Below are 26,664 nucleotides of genomic sequence, written 5' to 3' on the forward strand. Positions count from 1 at the left end.
CACACAGCGTACCACAACGATTTTGGAGACCCTGGCTGATGAGTACTGTAGGGCTCCACCTGATCTATTGAGGCATCTGAAGCGCATCTTTAGCAATCTGATGGCTTGCTCGATTATGCATCTGGTGGAAATGTGGCTGGAGTTGTAGCGCTCCTCAGCTTCGTTGGCTGGTCTCCTCACCGGCGTCATTAGCCAACTCCGCAGGGGATATCCCTTGTCTCCAAGTAGCCATCCCTGAAGTTTGTTTGGCGGACTGAATAGCAGAGGCACAGTAGACTGGCGCAGTATGAGGGAGTCATGGCAGCTGCCAGGGTACTTGGCACAAACATGCAAAATCTCCTTATGGTCACACACCAGCTGAACGTTAAGGGAGTGGAAGCCCTTGCGGTTGACAAAAACTCCTGGATTGCGATGGGGTGCCCTAAGGGCCACGTGTGCAGTCAATGACGCCCTGCACCCTTGGAAAGTCTGCCAGCTGAGCTAATCCACACGCTCGCGCCCTCACACTTGCGCAATCCCGGGTGAAATGGATGTGATTGTGTGCGAGGGCAAAGAGGCCATCGATGACCTGTTTGATGCAAGTGTGTGCGGCCGCCTGGGAGATGCCGCTGATGTCTGCTGCTGATCCCTGGAAGGAGCCTGAGGCATAAAAGTTGAGTGCGGTGGTGACTTTGATGGCCACTGGTAAGGAGTGTCGACCTGGTGCTCTGGGCTCCAGGTCTTGCTGTAGCATTGCGCAGATGTCAGTCACTACCTCTCGCGAAAGTCGGAGCCACCTTTGGCACTGCTGCTCAGTCATGTTGCGGTAGCTCACCCTGTCTATAGACCCTGTTTGGGGGGTATCTCCTGCGCCGACGGCCTTCCATGCGCTGGCCCCTTCTGGCCTGTGCTGCCTCAGGTGGCTGAGCCACAGCCTGTCGCTCCTGCTGGTGCTGCTGTTGCTGGATCTGCTGTTGTTGCTGGTGCTGCTGCAGCCTCCTCTGCTGTTGGAGATCCTCTAATGCCAAGAAGGGAAGGAACAAAAGGCCTCCCATGCTTCTGACATGCCTCCGTTGAGGAGGCGCTGAGTTAGGGTGCTGAGAGAGGCTTCCCAGGAGCTCACACTGGAGAAGTGTGTGAGGCTCCAACCTTCCACAGCTGCGCCTAAGCCTTGAAGACGTTGCCCCAAGCCTTGAGCAACAAGGTCCTGCAGCCTACAAATGCTGGCTGATTAAATCTCTTCATTCCTGATTGACCTGCAGCTGAAAGCAAGCAAGCCGATATTGTTCATGCCACGTTTCATCAGCGGTGTTCCTACCAGGCGTGTTTTACGTGGGGAAAGGCTGAAAATTCCAAGGGCCCCTGAAAATAGGATTAAACATGCCAATTATTGATCATTAGGCTCCCGCCGACCAGTCCCGCCTGCTGCGGGCGGGACTGATTCGGGTCGCGCTGAAACACGGGGGCGAAAGTCGGGCGGGGTGGGTGGGGGGGTGTTGGACCCCCCTATTTCTGCGATTTTTTTCAGGCCCCCGTCCGCCTGAAACCCCGCCCGACGGCTCCAGGAAAATCGGGGCCGTTAACTCTGTTTGTCTCTCCGCGGATGCTGCCTGGCCTGCTGAATATTTCCGGCATTTTCTGTTGTTATTTCAGATTTCCAGCATCTGCAGTATTTTGCTATTAGATTATTGTTCTTGATGGAATAGGTGGGGGAAACTTTATGGAATGTTGGAGAGTTTACAAAGAAGGTTCAATTTTTGCCAGGCAGGGGCTGAATGTGTTTGGATATATTGAAAGTCGGCCCCTTGTTTACAAAGAGGTGATTAAATCGCCGCTCGTTAATTTTACCGCGGCTGACCGATTACAGCGGCTCCTGTGTCCCATTTCCAATTCTGCTGAAAGATTAACTATGTTTCCCTCTGCACAAGTGCTGCCTGACCTGCCAAGTCTTTCCAGCATTTTCTCTGTTTATTTCACCTTTAAAACTGGAGCTCGCGTTGGAGCTGTCAGTGATTGGTTGCGTCACAAAATTGACCAATCAAACTGAAGAGGCTGGAGGTATTAACCAATCAGCGCTGTTGGAGCTACATGAATGCGGGACCTGCAGTATGATTGGTGGAAGATTGTTTAAGCCGGGCCCCAGGATAGGATGATTGACGACCGCCCTCCCCCCATTGGTGGAATTGGATGATGGTTGCTAGCGTCGCTGGACTGTGATTGGTGGAGCGGCTGTTATGGTGGTTCCTTTTGGCGTGTTTGTCCAGACGATAGCTCAGGCACTGCAATTCTGCTCTCAACACTTTGTCCAGAGGGTGCGAAATGGCTGCGAAGGTGAGTAGAGGCCCTTCTGGTCCTATGTTCTGGCCGGTGCATCAACATATTCAGGGGAAAGCCGGAGGCTTCCTGTTAGTGGGTCACTGATACTTGCTGACAATAGCAAGTGAATAATGAGAGAATGAAGGGGTTTGAGAATTAAAGAGGAATAGTGGGTGGGAGGAAGAATTGGGAATCAAAGGTGAAAATGGGGGGATTGGAACGCCAGGAACTAATTTTGTGGGAGGACGTTGAGCGTTAGATGTAGGGCAATTAATGTAGGCAAAGTAGATTCTATTTAACAGGCTGGCCAAAGGGTCTTGGGTGTGGTTCTGTCCCCCAACATGTCGAGGAAAAAGGATTTGCTATATGTATCTAGGGTTCTGTATATGACATATAATTTATCTTCCTTTGAATCATCCTACATAAACTGATTAACATTAAACCACTGTTCTGCTGCCAGCAGGAGCACAGCATAAGACTGGTTGAAGTGTAGTTTAACTCACAGCTTACCAGAGGAAGCATTATCACTTGTTTTGCTATGTACAGCAAAGTCCCACAAACAGCAGTGAGATGAATAACTAGTGAATCCGTTTTTGCAGACGTTGGTTGAGGGAAGACTGTTGACGAGGATACTGAGAGTACTCCGCTGCCCTTCTTTGAATAATGCTATGGGATCCACCTGAAAGGGCATACGGGGTCGGTTAAACAGCTCATCCAAAATTGGCGCCTCTAACAATCCCATTAGTATTGACCTTTTGTAACAGTTAACTGGAGGGTCAGGCTAGATTATGCTCCAAAAACTGACTAATAATTAGTATTGGTTAATAGAAGTTAATCATCATAAGCACAATAACACATTTGTTGTTCTATAGATTAATGGTACAACAGAATATATCATTCAGTGTTCAATATTAAATTATGCACCTGGCACAGTTAATTTTTATAGTCTATGTTGCAACCTGACACTGGTCCTCCATTATTAACACTGTTACTTAGGTGATCACAGAATCACAGAAACCCCACAGTGCAGATAGAGGTGCAGGCTCGATCGGCCGAAATGGCCGACACATATCCCACCCGATCCCTGTAACCCCTGCACCAACACATATCCCACCCTATCCCCGTAACCCCATGTATTTAATCCCCCCAACACTAAGGGTCAATTTATCATAGCCAATCAACCTAACCTGCACATCTTTGGACTGTGGGAGGAAACCGGAGCACCCGGAGGAAACCCATTAGTACATAACATACAGCTACTCGCCTCGGGTTCCAGATGGCTGCTGAATGAATGAAAGATGATTCCATCTCCCTCTGCAGTGGTTCAATGTCAAATTTTGTCTGATAACATTCCTGTGAAGTGCCTTGGGATGTTTTACTATGTTAAAGGTGCTATATAAATGCAAGCTGCTATTCTATTCAATAACCATAACAAATTAGGATGGGTTTTCTCCCCAGAGGAAATGCCATTATCTTTTCATTGCAAGAACAATCTATATGGACTTTAGATTGCAGAGACAAAAGTGAGGAATTAGTCCCTGATAAGGGGATAGAATTGGAGAAATCCAGAGATCTTGATGTTGAACCCTAACAAATTTTATTGCCGAACTGAAAATGTTACAGTGGTCATACAATCAAGATATGCTACATTTAGACTGTTCTTGCAGATACATTATCACCATCACTGTGCTGCTTAAAAACAAACTAATCTCTCGAATTTTTTTTCTTGGTGTGCATAAATCTGACGGTTTTCTTATGATTCAAAAGGCTCCCTGCAAGACTATTTTGATATTCTTTATAATTAGCATTTTATTTTCATGATCAAAATATACATATTACAGTTTGGGCATTTGATGGAGAATTTGTGTAGGGGTGCCTTGTTTGCTTCATTTTCTCACCCTGCCTGAAACAGCTAGAAGGCACCTGTAAGGTTGAAGAGCCCATCCTGCATGTATCTGATGGCAGCCCTGTATCAAAAAGGATTATGCAGGGTTTGCAGCTCCAGCTCAGATCATCTAGGCTTCTTGGATTGTTTGAGCTCTTGAACTTCATTTCTCAAATTAGGCCTCTGCCAATGATGAACTTGTTCTGAGCCAATGTACCTCACTGACTTGCTTTCACCCAGCTAAAAGTCAGGAATAAGTCCCCGACAAGGAGATAGAATTGGAGGAATCCAAAGATAATACTTGGTGTTGAACCCTAACAAATTTCAATTGACAAGCTGCCCATACATTCAAGGTAGCCCTGCCAGATCCTACAATTGAGCAAGGAACATCATGACAAATTTGCTTTGCAACTTTTACATGAAATGGTTGGAGAGTCAACAGTCTGCATGCCTATATCTAGGACAACCTTAAACATTCACTTCCTCTTCCGGCACACCGTGGCTGCAGTGTGTACCATCTACAAGATGCACTGCAGCAACTCGCCAAGGCTTCTTAGACAGCACATCCCAACCCGCGACCTCTATCACCTAGAAGGACAAGGGCAGCAGGCGCATGGGAACACCATCACCTGCAAATTCCCCTCTAAGTTACACACCATCCTGACTTGGAAATATATCGCCGCTCCTTCATTGTCGCTGGGTCAAAATCCTGGAACTCCCTCCCTAATAGCACTGTGGGAGTACCTTTATCACACAGACTGCAGCGGTTCAAGAAGGCGGCTCACCAGCACTTCCTCAAGGGCAATTAGGAATGGGTAATAAATGCTGGCCTTGCCAGCGATGCCCACATCCCAGGAATGAATAAAAAAGAGAGAGGTTCTTAGTCAGCAGATCCCTCCATGTTCCTGCACAATACAGAAATTGTATAGGATCCAAATTAGATCTCCGCTGCAGATGAATTTTTGCAAAAAACAGGCTCAAACATTGATACAGAAAGCGCCACTGGTAATAACCAAAGGGAAGTGAGCATTGAGTACCATGTTGGAAAAATTGTATCTTCAGAACAAACTCCGTTAGCCACAAACCAAGCTTATTAGAAAAGTTTATATCCCCACCCACGCCCCACCTCAAGCAGAACAGCAGCTCAAATCAAGAATCACAAAACTTGCCACAAGAATCAGAGAGTAAGTGTCGTGTTGTGGCAATGGGCCATACACTGCAGGAGAATCCAGAGTTTGATCTGGTTTGTTCCAAGTTGGCCTATATTAGCTGGGGATCAGTGGGCTTCAGTATCCCCTAGACTAGGAAATTAAATCTACCAAATTCCTTGCACCCCCCTTCCCCAATTGCTAGCCAGAAATCACCTGCTGGAAAAGTGATGGTAAAGTGTTAGATTTAGCTGTGATGGTTGATAGCATCAGTATCCCAAAACATTCAGTCTAGGGCATGGTACTAATGCGTAACTGCTATAAGTGGAGCAGCACTCTCGCATGAGTCACTGCCTGTGGGAGAAGCAATTAGTGTGAAAAATTGGATAGGAGAAAAAAATAACTTTTATAAAATGCCTTTTATTGACAACATGTTGCAGGTTGTTCATTGAAAACTGTAAGCTTGTGATATGGGTATTGTAATCTCCCATATTGGTCGTGGACCAAAATATCAAAGATTTCACCTGAAGTTCAAAACATTATTTCCAGCTTGCCCTTCAACAAATTATGGGGGCGGAGTGTGTGGCAGCTACGTGGGAAGAGTGAATATAAGCAACAATGGAACCAGAAACAGCTATTGATCGAGCTTCTTCAAATATTCAGGGAGTAGCTGAGCTATACAGACCAAGAAAGCCCTGGGTTCAACACCTGGTCTGTGCTGATCTCAGCCAGGGCTATGGGAGCTGCCTTTGTGTTAGGGAGGGGAGAACTGACCAAAGTGTCTACCCCTGATTGTATCTAGGCACCCCTGCTGGAAATGTGTGTCGTTTAGGATCCGGTTTGGCTGCGATGCCAAACGACTCACTGAGAGCACACACGAGAAGTGTGAAGTGATTCATTTTGGTAGGAAGAATGAGGAGAGGCAATATAAACTAGATGGTACAAGCTTAAAGGGGATGTAGGAACAGAGACCTGGGGTGTATGTACACAAATCTTTGAAGGTGGCAGGACAAGTTGAGAAGGCTGTTAAAAAAGCATACAGGGTCCTTGGCTTTATTAAGAGGCCTAGAGTACCATAGCAAGGCAGTTTTGCTAAACCTTTTGTGGTAAACCACTGTTATTGTTGTTCACCGTTGTTGTTGTTGCACACTGTTGTATCTATGCATGCCTCAGCTGGCACCGCCCCTGGCTCCACCCACGTGCCCAGGTATAAAGGTGACTGCTCTGCAGCCCCCTGCCTTCTTGGAAACCAGTCAACCACGAGAGGCATGCTCTGTTCTTTGTTAATAAAAGCCTTTTAGTTACTCTCCTAACTCTCTGTCTTTTATGAGTAATTAATAGCGCATCAATTTTATTAACAAAAACAAAATGTCGGCACCAAACGCTGAGCAGCAGGCGCTGCTGCATGCCGTCAGACCAACATGCCTGGACCTAGACCCTCAAGAGGCGGGTTCGTCTACCAAGTTCGCACAATGGCTGCGTTGCTTCGAAGCTTACCTGGAAGCCTCAGCCGTGACACTAGATGGAAACAAACTAAAAACCCTGGCCTCCAAGGTGGGCCACCAAGTCTACACGCTCATCCAGGACGCAACTACCTACGCGGCGGCTATCGATCTGCTAAAAGGACAAGACACACGCCCGGTAAATACGGTTTATGCCAGACACCTCCTGAGATCCCGCAAACAGCAGTCCGGGGAATCGGTGGAGGCATTCCTACGGGCACTACAGATACTCGGCCGAGCCTGCGATTGTAAAGAGGTATCGGCCGCGACACACACGGAGGAACTTATCCGAGATGCGTTCGTTGCGGGCCTCAAGTCCGACTACTCCCGGCAGAGACTGCTGGAGAAGGGCGAAATCGACCTGAAGAAGGCAGTGTCCCTCGCGCTCTCGCTAGACGCGGCCCACCGGAATATGGACGCATTCTCCCCTAACCGCTCCGCACCGTGGACGCCGCAACCTTGGGTCATGGGACCGCCACCCCCGGCACCAACTGCTGCAGCGATGTCCAACGGCCCGAAATGTTACTTTTGTGGCCAGGCAAAACACCCCAGAGCACGCTGCCCGGCGAAAAACGCTACCTGCTCTGGCTGCGGGAAGAAAGGATACTACGTCAGCGCCTGCAAAGGTAAAACCGCTAACGCCAGCAGCGCCGCGTGTGAACCGTGGGGGCAGCCATCTTGTCCGCCATCTTGGACACCTCCAGCTGCGTGGGGATCGGGATCATGGGCGCAGCTATTTTGTCCGCCATCTTGGACACCTCCAGCCGCGTGGGGATCGGGATCATGGGCGCAGCCATTTTGTCCGCCATATTGGACGCCTGCAACTCCAATCGCGGGTGACCCGGACTCGACCACCGCCTCGTCTGACGACCACAGCGACTCGCTCGACCATACGCTGGCCTCCGTGACGCTGGACCAATCTCTCCCTCACCAACTGTCCAGGTCCATGATGGACATTACAGTAAACGGCCGCGCCACTACCTGCCTTTTCGACAGTGGGAGCACGGAGAGCTTTATCCACCCCGACACGGTGCGCAGTTACTCTCTCCCGGTCCGGCCAACGCGCCATCGGATCTCTATGGCTTCCAAATCCCATTCAGCTGACGTCGGTGGCTACTGTGTAGTGACCCTTTCAGTAAGGGGCACAGAATACAAAAATTTTAAACTTCTTGTCCTGCCCCATCTCTGCGCTGCCGTTCTACTGGGGTTGGATTTTCAGTGCCACCTTAAAAGTGTCACATTAGCGTACGGCGGACCCCTCCCCCCCCCCCCCCCCCACTCACAGTCTGCAGCCAGCAGCTTTTAAATCGCCCGCTGCGCACCATTTGCAGCCTCTCCACGCTTAAAGCCTCCCTCCCCCCCCCCCCCCCCCCTTCGCTAACCTCACCCGCGACTGTAAGCCCATCGCTACCAAAAGCAGGCGGTACAGTGCTGGGGCTAGGAGCTTCATTAAATCCGAAGTAGCAAGACTCCTGAAGGAAGGGATTATTGAGGGTAGCACTAGCCCATGGCGAGCACAAGTGGTGGTAGTGAAGACTGGCGAAAAACAGCGCCTAGTTATTGACTACAGCCAGACGATCAATCGCTACACCCAGTTAGATACATACCCACTCCCCCGCATATCTGACATGGTCAATCAGATAGCACAATACCGGGTGTTCTCGACGATTGATCTGAAGTCGGCATACCACCAGCTCCCCATCAGGGCTGAGGACCGCCAGTACACAGCTTTTGAAGCTGACGGTCGTCTCTACCACTTCCTCCGAGTCCCCTTCGGCGTCGCCAACGGGGTTTCGGTCTTCCAAAGGGAGATGGACCGAATGGTTGACCAGAACGCGCTGCAGGCCACCTTCCCCTATCTAGACAACGTCACCATCTGCGGCCACGACCAGCAGGACCATGACGTTAACCTAGAGAAATTCCTCCGTACGGCCCAGCGGCTGAATCTAACATACAACAAGGACAAATGTATGTTTCGCACCACGCGCCTCGCCATTCTTGGCTGCGTAGTGGAGAACGGAGTCATCGGCCCCGACCCCGACAGAATGCGACCCCGACAGAATGCGCCCCCTTATGGAGCTCCCCCTCCCCCACTGCCAAAAAGCACTGAAGAGATGCCTAGGGTTTTTCTCTTACTATGCTCAGTGGGTGCCCAACTATGCGGACAAAGCCAGACCCCTCATCAAGTCCACCTCCTTCCCACTGACAGCAGAGGCATATGCAGCCTTCACTCTCATAAAAAGAGATATTGCGAAGGCCACAATGCACTCAGTGGATGAGTCCATCCCTTTCCAAGTGGAGAGCGACGCATCCGACTTCGCCCTAGCTGCAACCCTTAACCAGGCGGGGAGACCCGTGGCCTTTTTCTCAAGGACCCTCCAGGGCCCCGAGATTCGACACTCCTCTGTCGAAAAGGAGGCCCAGGCCACTGTGGAAGCGGTGCGACATTGGAGGCATTACCTGGCCGGAAAATGATTTACCCTGCTCACTGACCAGCGTTCAGTAGCTTTTATGTTTAACAATAAGCAGAGGGGCAAAATCAAGAACGACAAGATCTTGAGGTGGAGAATTGAACTCTCCACCTACAATTACGATATCTTGTACCGGCCCGGGAAACTCAATGAGCCCCCAGATGCCCTATCACGTGGTACATGCGCCAACGCGCAGGTTGATAGACTGCAGACCCTCCACAATGACCTCTGCCACCCGGGGGTCACTAGGTTCTTCCATTTCATTAAATCCCGTAACCTGCCCTACTCCATTGAGGAGGTCAGGACCATGACCAGGAACTGCCAAATCTGTGCCGAGTGCAAACCGCATTTTTATAGGCCAGACAGAGCAAGCCTGATCAAGGCCACTCGCCCCTTCGAGCGCCTGAGCGTCGATTTTTAAAGGGCCCCTCCCCTCCTCTGACCACAACGTGTACTTCCTCAACATAATTGATGAGTATTCCCGTTTGCCATCCCTTGCCCAGACATGACCAGTACCACGGTCATTAAATGTCTGAATGACCTTTTCGCCTTGTTCGGCTTCCCTAGCTATATCCATAGCGACCGGGGCTCATCCTTTGAGCGACGAACTCCGTCAGTACCTGCTCACGAGAGGTATTGCTACAAGCAGAACCACCAGCTACAACCCCCGGGGGAACGGCCAGGTGGAAAGAGAACGCGACGGTTTGGAAGGCCGTCCTCTTAAACTTAAAATCTAAGGGCCTTCCGACCTCTCGCTGGCAGGAGGTCCTCCCTGCGGCACTCCACTCCATTCGGTCACTGCTTTGTACGGCCACCAATGCCACCCCCCATGAAAAAATGTTCACTTTCCCCAGGAAGTCCACATCGGGGACCTCGCTACCGACATGGCTGACGTCTCCAGGACCCGTCCTACTGCGGAAGCACGTGAGGTCCCATAAAACGGACCCCCTGGTCGAGAGGGTGAGCCTCCTCCACGCCAACCCCCAGTATGCTTACGTGGCGTACCCGGACGGGCGGGAGGACACAGTCTCCATACGAGACCTCGCACCTTCGGGTGCCCCTGAAACACTACCATTGCCATCCACCACTACCCACAACGCAACCCCTGTAGACGGCATGCCGCAGCCCCAGGACCCGTCATTGACCACCCAACCACTCAATGAGACGCCAGATTCAACGTTGGATGCTGCACCATCACCGCCGCCACCACGACGATCAGGACGGCATACAAGGCCACCTGATAGACTTACTTACACGAACCTTTAGCACACTTCACCCCGCCGGACTCAATTTTAAACAAGGGGTGAATGTGGTAAACCACTGTTATTGTTGTTCACCGTTGTTGTTGTTGCACACTGTTGTATCTATGCATGCCTCAGCTGGCTCCACCCACATGCCCAGGTATAAAGGTGACTGCTCTGCAGCCCCCTGCCTTCTTGGAAACCAGTCAACCACGAGAGGCATGCTCTGTTCTTTGTTAATAAAAGCCTTTTAGTTACTCTCCTAACTCTCCGTCTTTTATGAGTAATTAATAGCGTATCACCTTTATAAACCACTGGTTAGGTCTCAGCTGGAGTATTGTGTTTAATTCTGGGCACCACACTTTAGGAAGGATGGCAAGGCCTTAGAGAGGTTGCAGAAGAAATTTACTAGAATGGCACCAGGGATGAGGGACTTCAGTTATGTGGAGAGACTAGAGAGGCTGAGGTTGTTTTCCTTGGAGCAGAGAAGGTTAAGAGGAGATTTGATAGAGGTGTTCAAAATCATGAAGGATTTTGATAGAGAAACTGTTTCCAGTGGCAGAAGGGTCAGTAACCAGAGGACACAGATTTAAGGTGATTGGCAAAAGAACCAGCGGTGACATGAGAATTTTTTTAACGCTGTGAGTTGTGATGATCTGGATTGCACTGTCTGACAGGGTGGTGGAAGCAGATTCAATAGTAACTTTCAAAAAGGAATTGGATAAATACTTGGGAAAAAATATACAGGGCTATGGGGAAAGAGCAAGGGAGTGGGACTAATTGGATAGTTCTACCAAAGAGCCGGCACAGGCATGATGGGCCGAATGGTCTCCTGTGCTGTATCATTTTATGATTCTATGAATAATAGCCATATGGGCAAGGTACAAGAGACTGCCTGGCACACATGAAACCATACCCTAGCAAAGATACACCTTTTACGTGAGGTGGGGGGTGTTGGGGAGGGGTGGAAATTGGCAGAGAAGGTTAACCGGGTGGAGGGAGGCTTATAGGCCCATCAAGCTTGTTCCTTCCAGAGGAAACATGCAATACACTATCATTCTATCCCACCCATTTCCAGTGAAAGGCTCTTCAAGGTGTCTTTCTCCCCACTCCCAAATTATTTATATTTAAAGGAATTCTAGTACACATATAGTATGATCTTACACTCAACATTACACCTTCAAGTGTAGCTATATTCTTTGAATGAATCTTCTGCACTACAAACTGTAAATTTTGCCAACCTCCCCTGTGGGCTGAGAAGTATTATGGGGAGAGCATTTCCTCACATGCTACCTTTCCAGGTATGTTTGTGCATGTCCTGTATTTTGAGAAGCATTGTTCTGTACCTAGATAACTTGACTGGATTTTTACATAGATTACAAAAACTCAAGTAATATGACTATGAAAATTTGAAAATGCCAAGATGAACATAAACTCTTACCTTTGCCACTGACTCCATCTGCTTCCCTGGCCACTGTCTCGGGTTGAACTATACTATTCACACCCTCTGTGTCAAGTTCAACCGTGAGCTGAGTTTCTGACCCCATATTCTTTACATCACAAAGACCACCTACTTCTGCCTCTGTAACATTGTCTGTCTCTGCCCATATCTCAGCCCATCAGCTACTGGAACCCTCATTCGTGGCCCTTGTCACCTCTTGATTCAACTATTCCAATGCACTCCTGGCCAGCCTCCCATTCTCCACCCTCAAGAAAGAAAGAAAGACTTGCATTTATATAGCCCCTTTCATGACCACTGGACATCCCAAATTAAGTGCTTTTTAAAAAAAAGTGTAGTCACTGTTGTAATGTAGGAAATGCGGCAGCCAGTTTGCGCACGGCAAGCTCCCACAAACAGCAATGTGATAATGACCAGTTACATTTTTTTTGGTGATGTTGATTGAGGGAAAACTTCAGCTCATCCAAACCTCTGTTGCCCGAATACTATCCCAGATCAAGTACTGCTCACCCGTTCCCCTTGATGATTTACATTGGCTTCTGGTTCCTAAATGCCTCAAATTTTAAACTCTCATCATAGTTTAAATATCTCCATGGTCTTGCTCCTTTTTTTTGTAACCTCCTCCAACCCAACAACCCTCCCTCCCAAACCCTCCATTCCTCTGATTTTGGCCTTTTGTGGATCTCCTCCCCCTTCGTTACTGAGGCCCCAGATTCTGGAATTTCCTCTCAAACCTTCCACTGCCTCTTCTCCTTTAAGACCCTCCTTAAAATCCCATCTTTGACTGAGCTTTTCATCACCCCTCTTGATCTTTCTGTGGCTTGGTATCCATTTTCCCATTCTTTGTCACTGGTGCCTTGGGATGTTTTTCTATGTTAAAGGCACTATATAAATGCAAGTTGTTGTTGAAATTTGCAAAGAAACATGCTTCCATTGAGAAGTATTTATAGAAAATTCAGTTTCTTTAAAAAAAATGATTATGTTTCCAATGTTGCAGACCTCTGTCTATAAAAAAACATCTTTGAGTGCAACAGTACAAAGGAAGAAGCCTGGACCAAAACCAGAAATTACTGAAGAACAAAAGCAGGAAATAAGAGAAGCATTTGACCTGTTTGATACAGATGGTGCTGGATCTATTGATGTCAAAGAATTAAAGGTATAGGCTACTCTAGCAGTTAAATGATTTCAGTATGTTGATGTCCCTTGACCTTGCTGTAGCTAGAAAACTATCAGTGCTCATAACAATTGGTGGGTCTTTGTTTTTTGTAGTAGCAGTCTTCTTGAACATTGCCTGTAACAAACATTTTTGCGTCTCAAGTAATGCCCTGACTTCCCTTAAATTGTCACTCACTAACTGAATATCAGTACTGTGGTATGTCTGGGCAACTGTGAAATCAAGGGGAAGCAAGATAAGCACATGAGGGAGAAAGATATAGAAGGATATCTGGATGGGGTTAGATGAAAAGGGATGGGAGGAGGCTCGTGTGAAGCATAAACATTGGCATGGACCTGTTGGGTCGAGTGGCGTGTTTCTGTGCTGTAACTACTTTGTAATTTGTACCAGGGTTGCTTACTGCTTCTATACAAAGTTTAATTTACAAATGAACATTTCATATCTGTGGTGAGTTTTCTCAAACACATATACAGAATAATGCTGAACTGAATGCCTTATATTTTACATCAGCAGTAACACATTACCAGTTCTACATCTATTTTTGATCTACACAAATGAATTATGTGACTTTCCAGTTATGTTTCATGAGGATGGTGAATCAACAAGAACCTGATTTTTCTCAGTTACTGTGCACACTTTTCCTTCTACCAGTAGAAAGATGTTTTAAGTTTCAATTTGTTGAATGAATCCACTTGGCAAAGGTGTGTTGTGTATATAGAAACCCCTAACAGCCACTTGTTTTTCAATCTTCAATTGACCACAACAAATATATAGCTTTTCAATTTATTTTCTTTTCCAGGTTGCCATGAGAGCTTTGGGATTTGAACCCAAGAAAGAAGAAATAAAGAAGATGATTGCAGAAATTGATAAGGAAGGCACTGGGAAGATCGACTTTAATGAATTTTTGGCTGTGATCACGCAAAAGATGGTAATTTTTAAAGCGAAATAGACTTTGTTGCGTTCCTTTCTAAAAAATATTTCATGGTGAAAGGAGCTAAACATCTCATCTGTAGGCCTGGGTTTTGCTTTCGCACTATATGCTAGAAACCCCCAATGTAGAAGGTGTGCAATTTCTTCCCTACTTGCTATCTCTTATCCTCTACAAACTACTGATTAATCCCAGTGAGTCAGCAGGAGGACTCAATGGAAAGAAATCTATGTAGTGGCTGGTTAACCCTGCCCCACCACCGCAGCCTTCACTGAGTTATGGGCCATTCTGTGTAGTAGGAGAGGAGTGTCAAGTTCATAGAATTATGTAGGGTTTGGTATACATCCCTGATGTTAGCCTTCATTTATCAGTAAACTAACTGCCTGCAACATTTAGAAGTGCAATTGAGCTTGGGTTTGTCTACTGATAATCCCACTTGAGCAGCATCTTAACATAGTTCTCCCTTTTGTGTGACAATACAATGCCTGGAGAGCTTAACTGATGCATGGAAACTATTTCTATATTTCACAAAATTGCAAACTGAATCTCGTTGTATTTGGCTGTTTATTTCAGGCTGAGAAAGATACAAAGGAGGAAATTCTGAAAGCCTTTAGGTTGTTTGATGATGATGAAACTGGGCGAATCTCATTCAAAAACCTGAAACGTGTGGCAAAGGAACTTGGAGAAAACCTCACGGATGAAGAGTTGCAGGTGAGTTTGTTGCATATTTCATAAAAGAAAGATCTTGCATTTATATAGCACCTTTTATATCCTCCGGATGTCCCAAAGCGCTTTACAACCAATGAATCACTTTTTAAGTGCAGTCACTGTTACAGGTAAAAGCAGCAGCCAATTTGCACACAAGGTCTCTCAAAAAGCAAATAAGATGAATAACCTGTTGATCTGTTTTGGTGATGTTGGGTGAGGGATGTAGGATGACCAGTACATATGGAGACCTCCCCACTTTCTTTGAAAAAGTGCCACGTGTTTTTTTTGCGTGTACCTGAACAGGCAGCGGGTCCCCGGTTTAATATCTCATCTAAAAGATGGATTTAAACATTTGAATTGATCTCTTTGAGGACTAAAGTATTTTAGTTTCTGAAATAACTGTGCCACCATTATAATTGTCTTCTGTTTTTATTAACTACATAGGATCTGTAATTCTCTCCATAGCGTTATACAAAAAAATGAATCAAAAAGGTTAATGAAGTGTTAGAGGGCTAGAATATAAAGGGGAGGAAGTTTTGCTACAGCTATACAAAGTCTTGGTTAGACCACACCTGGAGTACTGTGTACAGTTCTGGGCACTGCACCAAAGGATATATTTTGCCTTGGAAGGAACTCGCACCAAGTCCCATTCGCCCATCACTCCTGTGCTCACTGACCTACATTGGCTCCTGGTTAAGCAGCGCCTCGATTTCAAAATTCTCATCCTTGTTTTCAAATCCCTTCATGGACTCACCCCTCCCTATCTCTGTAATCTCCTTCAGCCCCACAACCCCCCGAGATATCTGCGCTCCTCGAATTCTGCCCTCTTGAGCATCCCTGATTATAATCGCTCAACCATTGGTGGCCGTGCCTTCTGTTGCCTAGGCCCTAAGCTCTGGAATTCCCTGCCTAAACCTCTCTGTCTCTCTACCTCTCTTTCCTCCTTTAACGCTCCTTAAAACCTACCTCTTTGACCAAGCTTTTGGTCACCTGCCCTAATTTCTCCTTATGTGGCTTGGTGTCAGATTTTTTTGTCTTATAATACTCCTGTGCAGCGCCTTGGGACATTTTACTATGTTAAAGGCGCTATATAAATACAAGTTGTTATTAGGCAAGGGATGAGCAGGGATGCTCGAGGGCAGAATTAGAGGAGTGCAGATATCTCGGGTGGGGGGTGGTTGTGGGGCTGAAGGAGATTGCAGAGATAGGAAAGGGCGAGGCCATGGCGGGATTTGAAAACAAGGATGAGAATTTTGAAATCGAGGCACTGCTTAACTGGGAGCCAATGTAGGTCAGCGAGCACAGGGATGATGGGTGAACGGGACTTGGTGCGATTTCAGACACGGGCAGCCGAGTTTTGGATGACCTCAAGTTTACGTAGAGTGGAATGTGGGAGGCCAGCCAGGAGTGCGTTAGAATAGTCAAGTCTAGAGGTAACAAAGGCATGGATGAGGGTTTCAGCAGCGGATGAGCCGAGGCAAGGGCGGAGACGGGCGATGTAATGGAGGTGGAAGTAGGCGGTTTTTGTTATGCTGCGGATATGTGGTCGGAAGCTCATTTCCGGGTCAAATATGACACCAAGGTTGTGAACAGTGTGGTTCAGCCTCAGACAGATGTTAGGGAGAGGGATGGAGTCGGTGGCTAGAGAACGGAGTTTGTGGCGGGGACCGAAAACAATGGCTTTGGTCTTCCCAATATTTAATTTTTGCTCATCCAGAACTGTATGTCGGACAAGCAGTCTGTCAATTTAGAGACCGTGGAGGGGTCGAGAGAAGTGGTATTGAGGTAGAGCTGGGTGTCGTCAGTGTACATGTGGAAACTGAAGCTGTGTTTTCAGATGTTGCCGCCAAGGGGCAGCATGTAGGTGAGAAATAGGAGGGGGAACAGGATAGATCCTTGGGGGACCCCAGAGGTAACAATGCAGGTGATTCCCTGGTTACACTTCCTAGAAATTAGTAGAAGCTCAGCTAAGATGGCGACATAGCCTGTTGCCTGCCAGCTGTTATCGCTGAAAGAGGTGTATGGCCACGTGAATCTGTACAAAAGAAAAAGAGGAAAAATGGGATATAAAATCAGTCTCTTGAAAAATATGCTTAAGAACTTTTAACAGCAAACTCTACTTAATATTTTGCAACAAGAAGAACTCTTACTGCAGTTAGGCATTCCAGGGACTCTTTGGGGGTCGGAACACTTTGGTTATGTTGCTCTAACTCCATAGTAAAGATTCTTATGGATCAGGGAAGGGTAAATTGATTTGAGTTTAGCTTTTCAACTCCTTATTTCTATTATAACACCAGACAGCTTCACTTATAATTTTACGTTAACAGTAGTAAAAATTGCAACTAAACCTATTTTTTTGGCATTATTTTTGAATGTCTGCCTCATCTTTTTCCCTGTCCGTACACAGGAAATGATCGATGAAGCAGATCGAGATGGTGATGGGGAAGTGAACGAACAAGAGTTCCTTCGAATCATGAAAAAGACAAGTTTGTACTAATGTACTCTTTCACGCATGTCACTTCTGTTTCACTCTTTTGCTCTAATGCACGCTTATTGAATAGCCGGACAGTGGATAAAGGCAATCGTAACCTGAGGATGTGTGTATGTATGGAAGAGAATACTTAATGACTTTCACTGCATACAAAAGAAGGAGCCAGGTTACTTAAGTAAATTGTGTTTTTCTTTCTCATAGGTGAGAGAAATGCCATTATTGGAGATTATAGTTACCTAACTGGGATATAAAAGTGATATTAAAAAGGTGTATTTCACTTTTATTTGGGGCTATTGTAAACATGACGCCTTAATACCATTCATTGCCTTTTTGTGAAACAGCTTTCACCTCTGCAAGACCTCATCTGCCATCTGAAGAAACCTATTGGTATTGTTCAAACTTAGGTATGTTTAGTATACTTTAACTTTTCATGGAGCTGGTTTAGATTTCTAGCTCTGAGATTCATTTATACTCTGCATATTTAAAGAAACCGCAGGAAGTTGGAATAAATGCATAAGAGCACTTGGTCAGTAGAGGCTGCACAGGGACTTATTAGGGAATGCATTTTACAGAACAAGTTGGATTAAACCTATTTAGAGATTACTGAAGATTCTTTGACATAGTTGATAGACAGGCAAGTTGCCTGTATTACAGTTGAAAATGGCTAAGCAAGTGAGGATAAGGGGGTAATTTTAACCCCCAATAATGGGTCAAGTGAGAAGTTAAAATTTGAAAAATGTCAAACCTGACCCCAACCCGCCTCGAACCCACACACTTCCAGTTTTAAAGGAGTCAGGACATGGGCGGGTGACCAATCTGCGCTCAGGAGGCAGATCAGTCGGTAAAAGCATTTAAGGAGGCTGCGTGCCTCCATTTTTACAAGCTTTTTCATTTTAACCCATTTCGGCCGGGTTTCCCGGGCCTCGGGAAACCCGGCAGGTAAAAGGAGGCGAGATGGGCCTGATCCATAAGGTAAGTGCATTTACAGCACTGCTGGTGGGCCAGGAGGAGCAGGAGTGTTTCCACCAGGCCCAACAAGCTTACCTGCATCCAGCTCCACGATCGCTGATTTCCCCACCACCGCCTCCCCATCTCTAATCTCTACCCCGCCCCCTGTGATTTTTTAAAATCCCCGCCCCCCCCCCCCCCCCCCCCCCCCCCGCCGACCGCAATTGCTCTCCTTCTCTACCTACTCTCTGCTCCTTGTGCCACAGGGCTTCCCGCCTGACAGGCAGCCAGCCTGTCAATCCTGTTAATATCTGCAGGCATCTGGTTTCCCGTCCATAACTCTTCCCCCCCCCCCCCCCCGGTAAATATCAGGGCCCAACCGTGAGTTCTTTAAACTGACCCTGGGCAAATTAGCAAGGCATTTCATTCTTTTTATCCTGTATTTTATAGATGAAATCCCAGGAATTCTAAGTTTAAAAAAGAACTGGATAAACTGAATTAGTTATCATGTCGCCAACAGTGCTATCAAGCAACACTTACTCACCAATGCTCAGTTTGGGTTCCGCCAGGACCACTTGGCTCCAGACCTTATTACAGCTTTAGTCCAAACATGGACAAAAGAGCTGAATTCTAGATGTGAGGTGAGAGTGACTGCCCTTGACATTACGGCAGCATTTGACCAAGTGTGGCATCAAGGAGCCCATGTAAAATTGAAGTCAATGGGAATCGGGAAAATCTCTCCACTGGCTGGAGTCATACCTAGCACAAAGGAAGATGATTGTGGTTGTTGCAGGCCAATCATCTCAGCCCCAGGACATCACTGCAGGTGTGCCTCAGGGTAGTGTCCTAGGCCCAACCATCTTCAGCTGCTTCATCAATGACCTTCCTGCATCATAAGATTAGAAGTGGAGATGTTCGCTAATGATTGCACAGTGTTCAGTTCCATTTGTAACTCCTCAGATAATGAAGCAGCCCGTGCCTGCATGCAACAAGACCTGGACAACTTTCAGGCTTGGGCTGATAAGTGGCAAATAACATTTGCGCCACCCAAGTGCTAGGCAATGATCATCTCCAACAAGCAAGAGTCTAGTCACTTCCCTATGACATTCAATGGCATACCATTGCCGAATCCCTCACCATCAACATCCTGGGGGTCACCATTGACCAGAAACTTAACTGGACCAGCCACAAAAATACTGTCAAGTCAGAGGCTGGGTATTTTGCAGCGAGTGTCTCACCACCTTACTCCCCAAAGCCTTTCCACCATCTACAAGGCACAAGTCAGGAGTGTAATGGAATACTCTCCACTTGCCTGGATGTGTGCAGCTCCAACATCACAGGACAAAGCAGCCCTCTTGATTGGCACCCCATCCACCACCTTAAACATTCACTCCCTCCACCACCGGCACACCATGGCTGCAATGTGTACCATCTACAAGAGGCAATGCAGCAACTTGCCGAGGCTTCTTCGGCAGCACCTCCCAAACCCTTGACCTCTACCACCTAGAAGGACAAGGGCAGCAGGTGCATGGGAACACCATAACCTCCTAGTTCCCCTCCAAGTCTCTCACCATCCTGACTTGGAAATATATTGCCATTCCTTCATCGTCGCTGGGTCAAAATCCTGGAACTTCCTCCCTAACAGCACTGTGGGAGTTTTTTTTTTATTAGTTCACAGGATGTGGAAGTAACTTCACCTCACGGACTGCAGCGGTTCAAGAAGGCAGCTCACCACCACCTTCTCAAGGGCAACTAGGGATGGGCAATAAATCCTGGCCTTGCCAGCGATGCCCACAACCCATAAATAAAATAAAATAGGGGAAAAATTCGGTTTCTTTTGCGCCTCCCCTAAGAGGGCGCTAACAGGGCGCAAAGCAACTAGCACCCGGGCGCGGCGCCGCCAGCGCCTCCCGCGAAATTCAGCAGGAGGTTAGTGGCGGCGGTAACCGGTAGCGCGCCGCCGGTGATTACGTCATCGCCGTGCGCAGCGCCCCAGCTGCGATCTTCGGTAGCGCCCCCTGACTTACTGCCGGATGCCATGTCCGACGGGGTCAGGGGGGCCTACCTGCGGCTGGGGAGGCACTATTTAAAGGTGAGGTGCCAGGCGGCCATTTTTGTTGCTGGCCACCTGCCAGCACCTGCCTTTGCTCCCGTCCCCGGCCTCCTGACCCCCCCCACCCACCCCCCCCCCCCCCCCCCCGCGGAGTGCCGGCTGCGCTCCATGAGCCTGGCACTTCTCGAGTACTGGGCTCTTTTGCCGGCAGTCCCGATCCCCAGGGGCCCAGCTAGGCCCCGGGTTGTGCTTCGCAAGGCCCCTCCCCTTTAAGAAGGGGAGGAAGACCTGCAATATTCCCTCGCAGTGCCCCAAGAGGGAGGTGGGACGCTTCCAGTAGCGTCCCGCTTCTCTCTTGGGGCGCTACCACTCAATTTCCGTTGCGGAGCGCTAATTTTAGCGCCCTGGCAAAGTTAGCACCCCATTAGGGGCGCGACTCAATTTTTAGCCCAATGTTCCCTAGACTATTTAATTATCTCTCTCCACACTTAGCCCTACAGGTTTCAATCCCATTCCTAACCAGATACGATATGGAACATGCAAGGTTCTGTGACCAAGAAAGTGTCTTTTGTGGAAACTAACTGACAAGATTTCAATATTGAAAATGTGTTGATGGGTAGATATTCTGGAGCTTTGCGCAATTACCTTTACAGAAGCAGGGGGCTTTGTGTGCCAAATGACCTTTTTTGCCTTTCTTGTGTTATATAGTCAGTGGTTGTCCATGTACAAACTCTACACAAAATTACCAGTAAGGAAAAGCTTTGTCCTATGCAGAGAATGAAGCTGAGGGGGTTTAATAACTGGGGTATGTGCTAATGGACTTGGAATAATATACAAATGAGAATAGATTATTCTCGAGCACACATGGTTCTTTTGTTCAGAAATAAACATGTAGGCCTCGATTTTAACCCCCCACCAATGGGTGGGATAGGGTCAGATGAAGGGCTAAATTTTGAAAGCGAGCAACCCGCCTTCAACCCGCTGCATTCCCGGCTCCCGCGATAGTAACTGCGGTGATTGTCGGGGCCGAGGAGTCTCTTCCTATGGAGAGGCAGGCGTCTCATCAATATATTTAAACCGGGGTCCTATGATGTAATTGGCATCTAAATTAAATTTAACTGCTGCAGCATAGGGTCCGTGCGGGCCGGCAAAGTCACCAGGGCAACAGTGGCAGGATTAGTCTCATTTACAAATGTGCTTAAAATTATGGAGACGTGATCTAAAATAAACTGCTGCACTCACACGTGCTTCCTCGGTTCATTGTGGGCTACGGTTTTGTGAGAATAGATTATTTGGGATTGTGACTTTGATACTCTACACTTGGAAAAGGAGAAGTTGATGATGGATGCTGCTACAGCTGTACTGCATTGAACTGAAGAAGAGGAGGAAGAGGAGCACTGGCAGCAAGGTTGTGCTGAGGAGGGAGCTGCAGGTTGGCAGCAAAGAAGACAGCAACATAGGGGCCATGCAGGAAGCAGGCCCTACCCACCTAATAGGGTGTACAGACAGAGGCTCAGCTTTGTTGACCTCTCTGAGGGGCAGTGCTTTCGGAGACCATGAATGCCACAGTAACCCCATCACTCAACAGCAGGAGAGGTATAACAGCAGCCACATGACCACGAGGTGGTCGAACAGGCCATTGGAAAGCTCAGGTTGTGGTTTAGGTGCCTTGACAGGCCTGGAGGCTCGCTCCAGTATTTGGCAGGCTGGGTCTCCAGAATCATTGTGGCATTCTGCATTTTGAACAACAAGGAAGTTATGCTGAACCTTTATCCAACACTGGTTCGGCCTCAACTGGAGTATTGTTTCCAATTCTGGGCACTGCACTTTAGGAAGGATGTGAAGGCCTTCGAGAGGGTGCAGAAAAAATTTACAAGAATGGTTCCAGGGATGAGGGACTTTAGTTACATGGATAGACTGGAGAAGCTGGGGTTGTTCTCCTTAGAGTAGAGAAGGTTGAGGAGAGATTTTCAAAATCATGAGGGGTTTAGACAGAGTAGATGGAGAGAAACTGTTCCCATTGGTAGAAGGGTCGAGAACACAGATTTAAGGTGATTGGCAGAAGAACCAAAGGCGACATGAGGAAAAACGCAGCAAGTGGTTATCATCTGGAATGCACTGCCTGAAAGGGTGGTGGAGGCAGACTCGATCATGGCTTTCAAAAGGGAATTGGATAGGTACCTGAAGGAAAAAAATTTGCGGGGGAGTTGGACTAGCTGAAGTGCTCTTGCAGAGAGCCGGCACGGGCTTGACGGGCTGAATGGCCTCCTTCTGGCTGTAACCATTCTATGATTCTATTACTCGGCAAAGAGGACTGGAGGTGCAGGAGGAAGAAGGCGCTGAGGATTCTTCTTCTGATGAAGAACAGAATGGTGAGTGAGCCAGAGTACGGCCAGCATCTTGCTGCCTGTGATACAAGGGATTTTCTTCTAGCTCATCGATTCAGTTAGACAGGTGTCACCTCGACCACTCTCATGCAACCATACCCCCTTACACAAACAGTCCTGGAACCCTTAATCCACTGCTTTCATGTCCTCCAGGTTGTGACTGCCAAGACATATCTCCACCTTCCACACCTATGAAATGAAAATCAGACAGTGAAGTTGCCATTTAATCATGGTGCACACAGGAATGGTTTGAGTGACAATTGTTTTCATATGCTCCAAAAGTGAAATCATAAAAAAACAAAATAATGAAACACCCATGTGCTATCCCTCTGTGATCTATTTAGTCTTTCTCTTTCTATCTCTGCCACTTCTATATGGCTTCAACAGATGTGGTGGCAGGCTGCTGTGTACTTTCTCAGTCTCCTGGAGCTGCTCGCAGCTGACGACTCTAGGTGCTGGAGCCTGTTAAGGCCCTGCCACTGACTGTTTCTCCTGCACTCGTGCAGGGGCAGTCTGGTCCAGCTGGACTTAAGGCACCATGTCTGGTATTGGTTGAGGGGGTGGAAATGGATGAGACGTGCAGATGTCCTGAGAAAGGTCTGCACTTGCTTCGCCTGTTCCACCATCCTCTCTCCCCTGGAGCAGCGCGACATCAGTTCTACCTGTCTGCGGGAGAGCAGAATGGAGTGGATCAGTGACACCTTGGAACCCCCCGATCTAGTCTGTCCACCAACTTGTTGATTCTGGAACAGACCCTCACACCCAGAGTCTGCACAGCGACAGTATGAGTCTGGAGGCTGGCCACAATGGCTGGTAGCAGTTATTCATGTGAGTGCCCAGCTACTGTTTCCATGGAGGTGGCCACACGTTCCATGGTACATTGCGGAGTGCAGAAACCCTGCGACATTACGTATGGTGGAATTGGACTCCTCCATCCTCTCTGCCATTGTGGACAGTGTGCCTGGCAGGACATCAATACCTCGCACAATTGCTGCTGTGCCTCAAGCATTCTTGTTTTAATTGTTGGTCCCCTGGGTTCTGCATCTCTGTCCTGTTGAACAGAGCTTGGAGGAAATGTACTCTCCTCAGCTGTCCATGCCATCACTGTCTGCTCCTGCTCACTTATGCCATGAGAGTCACCAGGTCCTGTACATCTACCGAAGAGGCCTAACCGATGTGCTGGGATCTGCGCTGGTACCTGCAACGCATGTATCCTGTGATGGTGCATCCTCAGAATTACATAGAATTTACAGTACAGAACCAGGCCATTTGGCCTAACAGGTCTATGCCAGTACGGTATCAGTCCTCTGCGGAGTTTTCGTACTCTACAGGTAGGTGATTGTGGTTTTCATGTAATGGCCCTGGAGGTGAGAATAAAGTGATTTAGTAATGGTACTTTGAAAGTGTTGATATGCACAACAGTTGATCAGAGTTGTTGAAGTCCACTGAGGGCGAAGTTGCTTTGTGGGAGTTGTGGGTCTGCAAGAATAAACCAGTCATCCTGGTCCACCAATCTTGTTATCTCCGATGCTCAAGTTGCTAGAGATGCCGCTGATTTCTAATGCCTTCTCTGCCGGGGTCACTCAACCAGCCCCAGTGGCCCTGCACTGGTCCTGGCCCTCTCCCTGGCATTTTGAAGTCTCTTCCCCTGCAAGGGGTGTATGGCAGATCTATGAGTGACTTGGGAATATATAAATCCGATGGATGCAGTGCATATGGTGGTGAAAGTGAAAATCGGGCATTGGGAGTGGGAATGGTATGCCTTTGAGGAAAGCGGTCATGGTGCCATTTCAGGATGTGTAATGAGAGTGGGTGGAGGTGAATCAAACTGGTCCAATTGGTGTTGATGAAAGTGATGTGGGGGTGAGGAGTGCTGTGAATGGAGTAGGATTGACTAGAGAGTCAGAGGGGGCGCATTGCAGGATTTGGGTAAATATTGCTGTCTGCTGACCTTTCCTGACTGAATCAGGTTTAGTGAAACATTTACGGCACTGTATCTACGACCTCATAGTCACACTCCTGCTACTGATTTGGGGTGGTGGCGGGGAGTGACCATCTTTTCGCCATTTTGCCATTCTTCTTTTCCTCTATCAAGATACCTCCAAACTTCTGCCACTTCTAGTTTCTTTGACCGTTTTATTAGGGAAATTGATTGATCCCTGCAAATCCCATTTGGTCAAGACGCATTAACACGGCAAGTTAGATAAGACTCCAAATGGCAATCTCCAATTCAAAGGCCAAGCTTAAGCAAAGTATCTTTAATTCAACTGAATGCTTTCCAGCATTATAGAAGGCTTGAGGGTTTGTAATGGTTTGTGGAAACGATTTGTCTGTTGGTGTCAAGAACACAAAGGAAAATAACTTGCATTTATATAGCGCTTTACAGCCAATGAAATACTTTTTAAGTGTAGTCACTGTTGTAATGTAGGAATCTCATCAATCTCAATTAATGTAGGAATCACATAAGGTGTGTTATCCTAACTAGTCTAATAAGGTGTGTCATCCTAACTAGTCTATCTTGATGCTATTAATGAGGATCTCTCACCTAAGCCATCAACTGTCCAGGTAGATTCTTGGTTTACCATCTGCCTTTGAGAAATTTTAATTGGGAACATCTGATTTATGTTGAGGTTCATGAAAGGCATCTGCAAAGTCAAACTCCTCATTTGCCAATTAAATTCTACCTATGATTTGAATCTTGTTCTGAGAAAATAGAGGTCGAATTGTTTGAACCTATGGTTTCTCAAGATTAATTTTCTTACTTTTTAAAAGCATTACCCCCCCCACAACCCTCATTTCAGTTCATAGGGTTATAATGAATGTCATGCCGTGTTAGCATGCCTACCATATCTTATTTGGTATTCATACGGGGCAGTCATAAGATCACATCCATTGTTCTTACCAAAAATCATATGAATTTAATTTACTTCGGGAAACCAGTGCCAGAATATAACCTGCCATCTCACCAACCATCCATTGAATGAAGTACCAGTTTGTTGTTGATCACAGCTTCAGCTTTTTATAGAGAAGTAAGAATACTGAGGACAATGTACTCAGCACTATTGATGACCACTTGGATGAAAAGCACTTTGGAACTGCTTTGCTCCAAGTTAGCCTTGATATATGACCCCTGCCCCCCACACACATTCTTTATTATTTTAATGTAACTATTTGTGTGTAGAGGTTGACTGCCTGAAGGAGGATACTAAATGATGTACTGTTGGTATAGTCTTTCTCCTTTGATTATTCATCAGCCACCACAAACAAAGCTCCCTATCTCTGTTGGTCCCTTGGTTCTCTTATCTGGTTCACTTGCAGGTGCTTTGTGTGCACATTTAGATTCCATGTACCAACTTCAGTTTTTTGATTACCTTATCTGGTCAAAGAACCAAGCGTGCAGTCTAGACGGAGACCTTGTATACAATGGAGTGAGGGATACCACCCAAACAAGATGATTGTGTAATGACACAAATTTCTTAAAGGGTTTGTGCCCAAAGTATATTTCTGTCATTGGATGGTGGAAATTTTACTGGACGCTGAACTACATTCAAAGAATGAAGATTATACCTTTTGATAGGAAATCTCACTACACCACGATGGATGGCCGAGAGAGGATGAATATCACGGGTAGAACTATCTGCATTGCATCCTGCCAAGAACAGTGCACTTATTCATCCTAAATTGGACAATGAAACTTGGGTGTATACTTTGTAATAGATAGTCATTATTTATGTATTTTGTAAAATCCAATTAATTGTAATCCCGTTTTAAGTTAAGGATATAGCGTCTAGCTTTCCTTCTCTCATAATTTGTTGCAAGAAATTTGTTAAAATTACAGGCTTTCTAAAATAGTTACATAAACAGTGTAATAATATCTGGTAATTATATTTTCACTTTTATTCAACTGTAATAAGTATTTTTCATATTTTTACCCTGCACCTTTTTAATCTCCTAATAAAAAGGCAAGTACTGCA

General features: G+C 46.9%; 1 protein-coding gene across 2 annotated transcripts; it reads left to right on the plus strand.

The window, feature by feature from the left end:
* Positions 1-1,544: 1,544 nt before the first annotated feature.
* cetn2 (centrin, EF-hand protein, 2) lies at positions 1,545-26,664 on the plus strand. 2 transcript variants are annotated; one of them, XM_085996876.1, is made up of 7 exons: positions 1,545-2,310; positions 12,999-13,157; positions 13,975-14,103; positions 14,677-14,814; positions 17,219-17,297; positions 17,644-17,706; positions 26,268-26,664. In XM_085996876.1, the coding sequence occupies exons 1-7, from the start codon at positions 2,299-2,301 to the stop codon at positions 26,306-26,308; spliced, it is 621 nt and encodes a 206-aa protein (XP_085853002.1). In that variant the 5' UTR covers positions 1,545-2,298; the 3' UTR covers positions 26,309-26,664. The 2 variants fall into 2 exon arrangements, with proteins under 2 accessions (XP_085853002.1, XP_085853010.1); XM_085996884.1 differs by lacking the exons at positions 17,644-17,706; positions 26,268-26,664 and having other exon boundaries at positions 1,550-2,310; positions 17,219-17,585.

This window comes from Somniosus microcephalus, chromosome 1 (assembly GCF_052327205.1).
Source record: "Somniosus microcephalus isolate GS21.2 chromosome 1, FLI_Smic_1.0, whole genome shotgun sequence".
In the NCBI taxonomy this organism is placed as follows: Eukaryota; Metazoa; Chordata; class Chondrichthyes; order Squaliformes; family Somniosidae; genus Somniosus; species Somniosus microcephalus.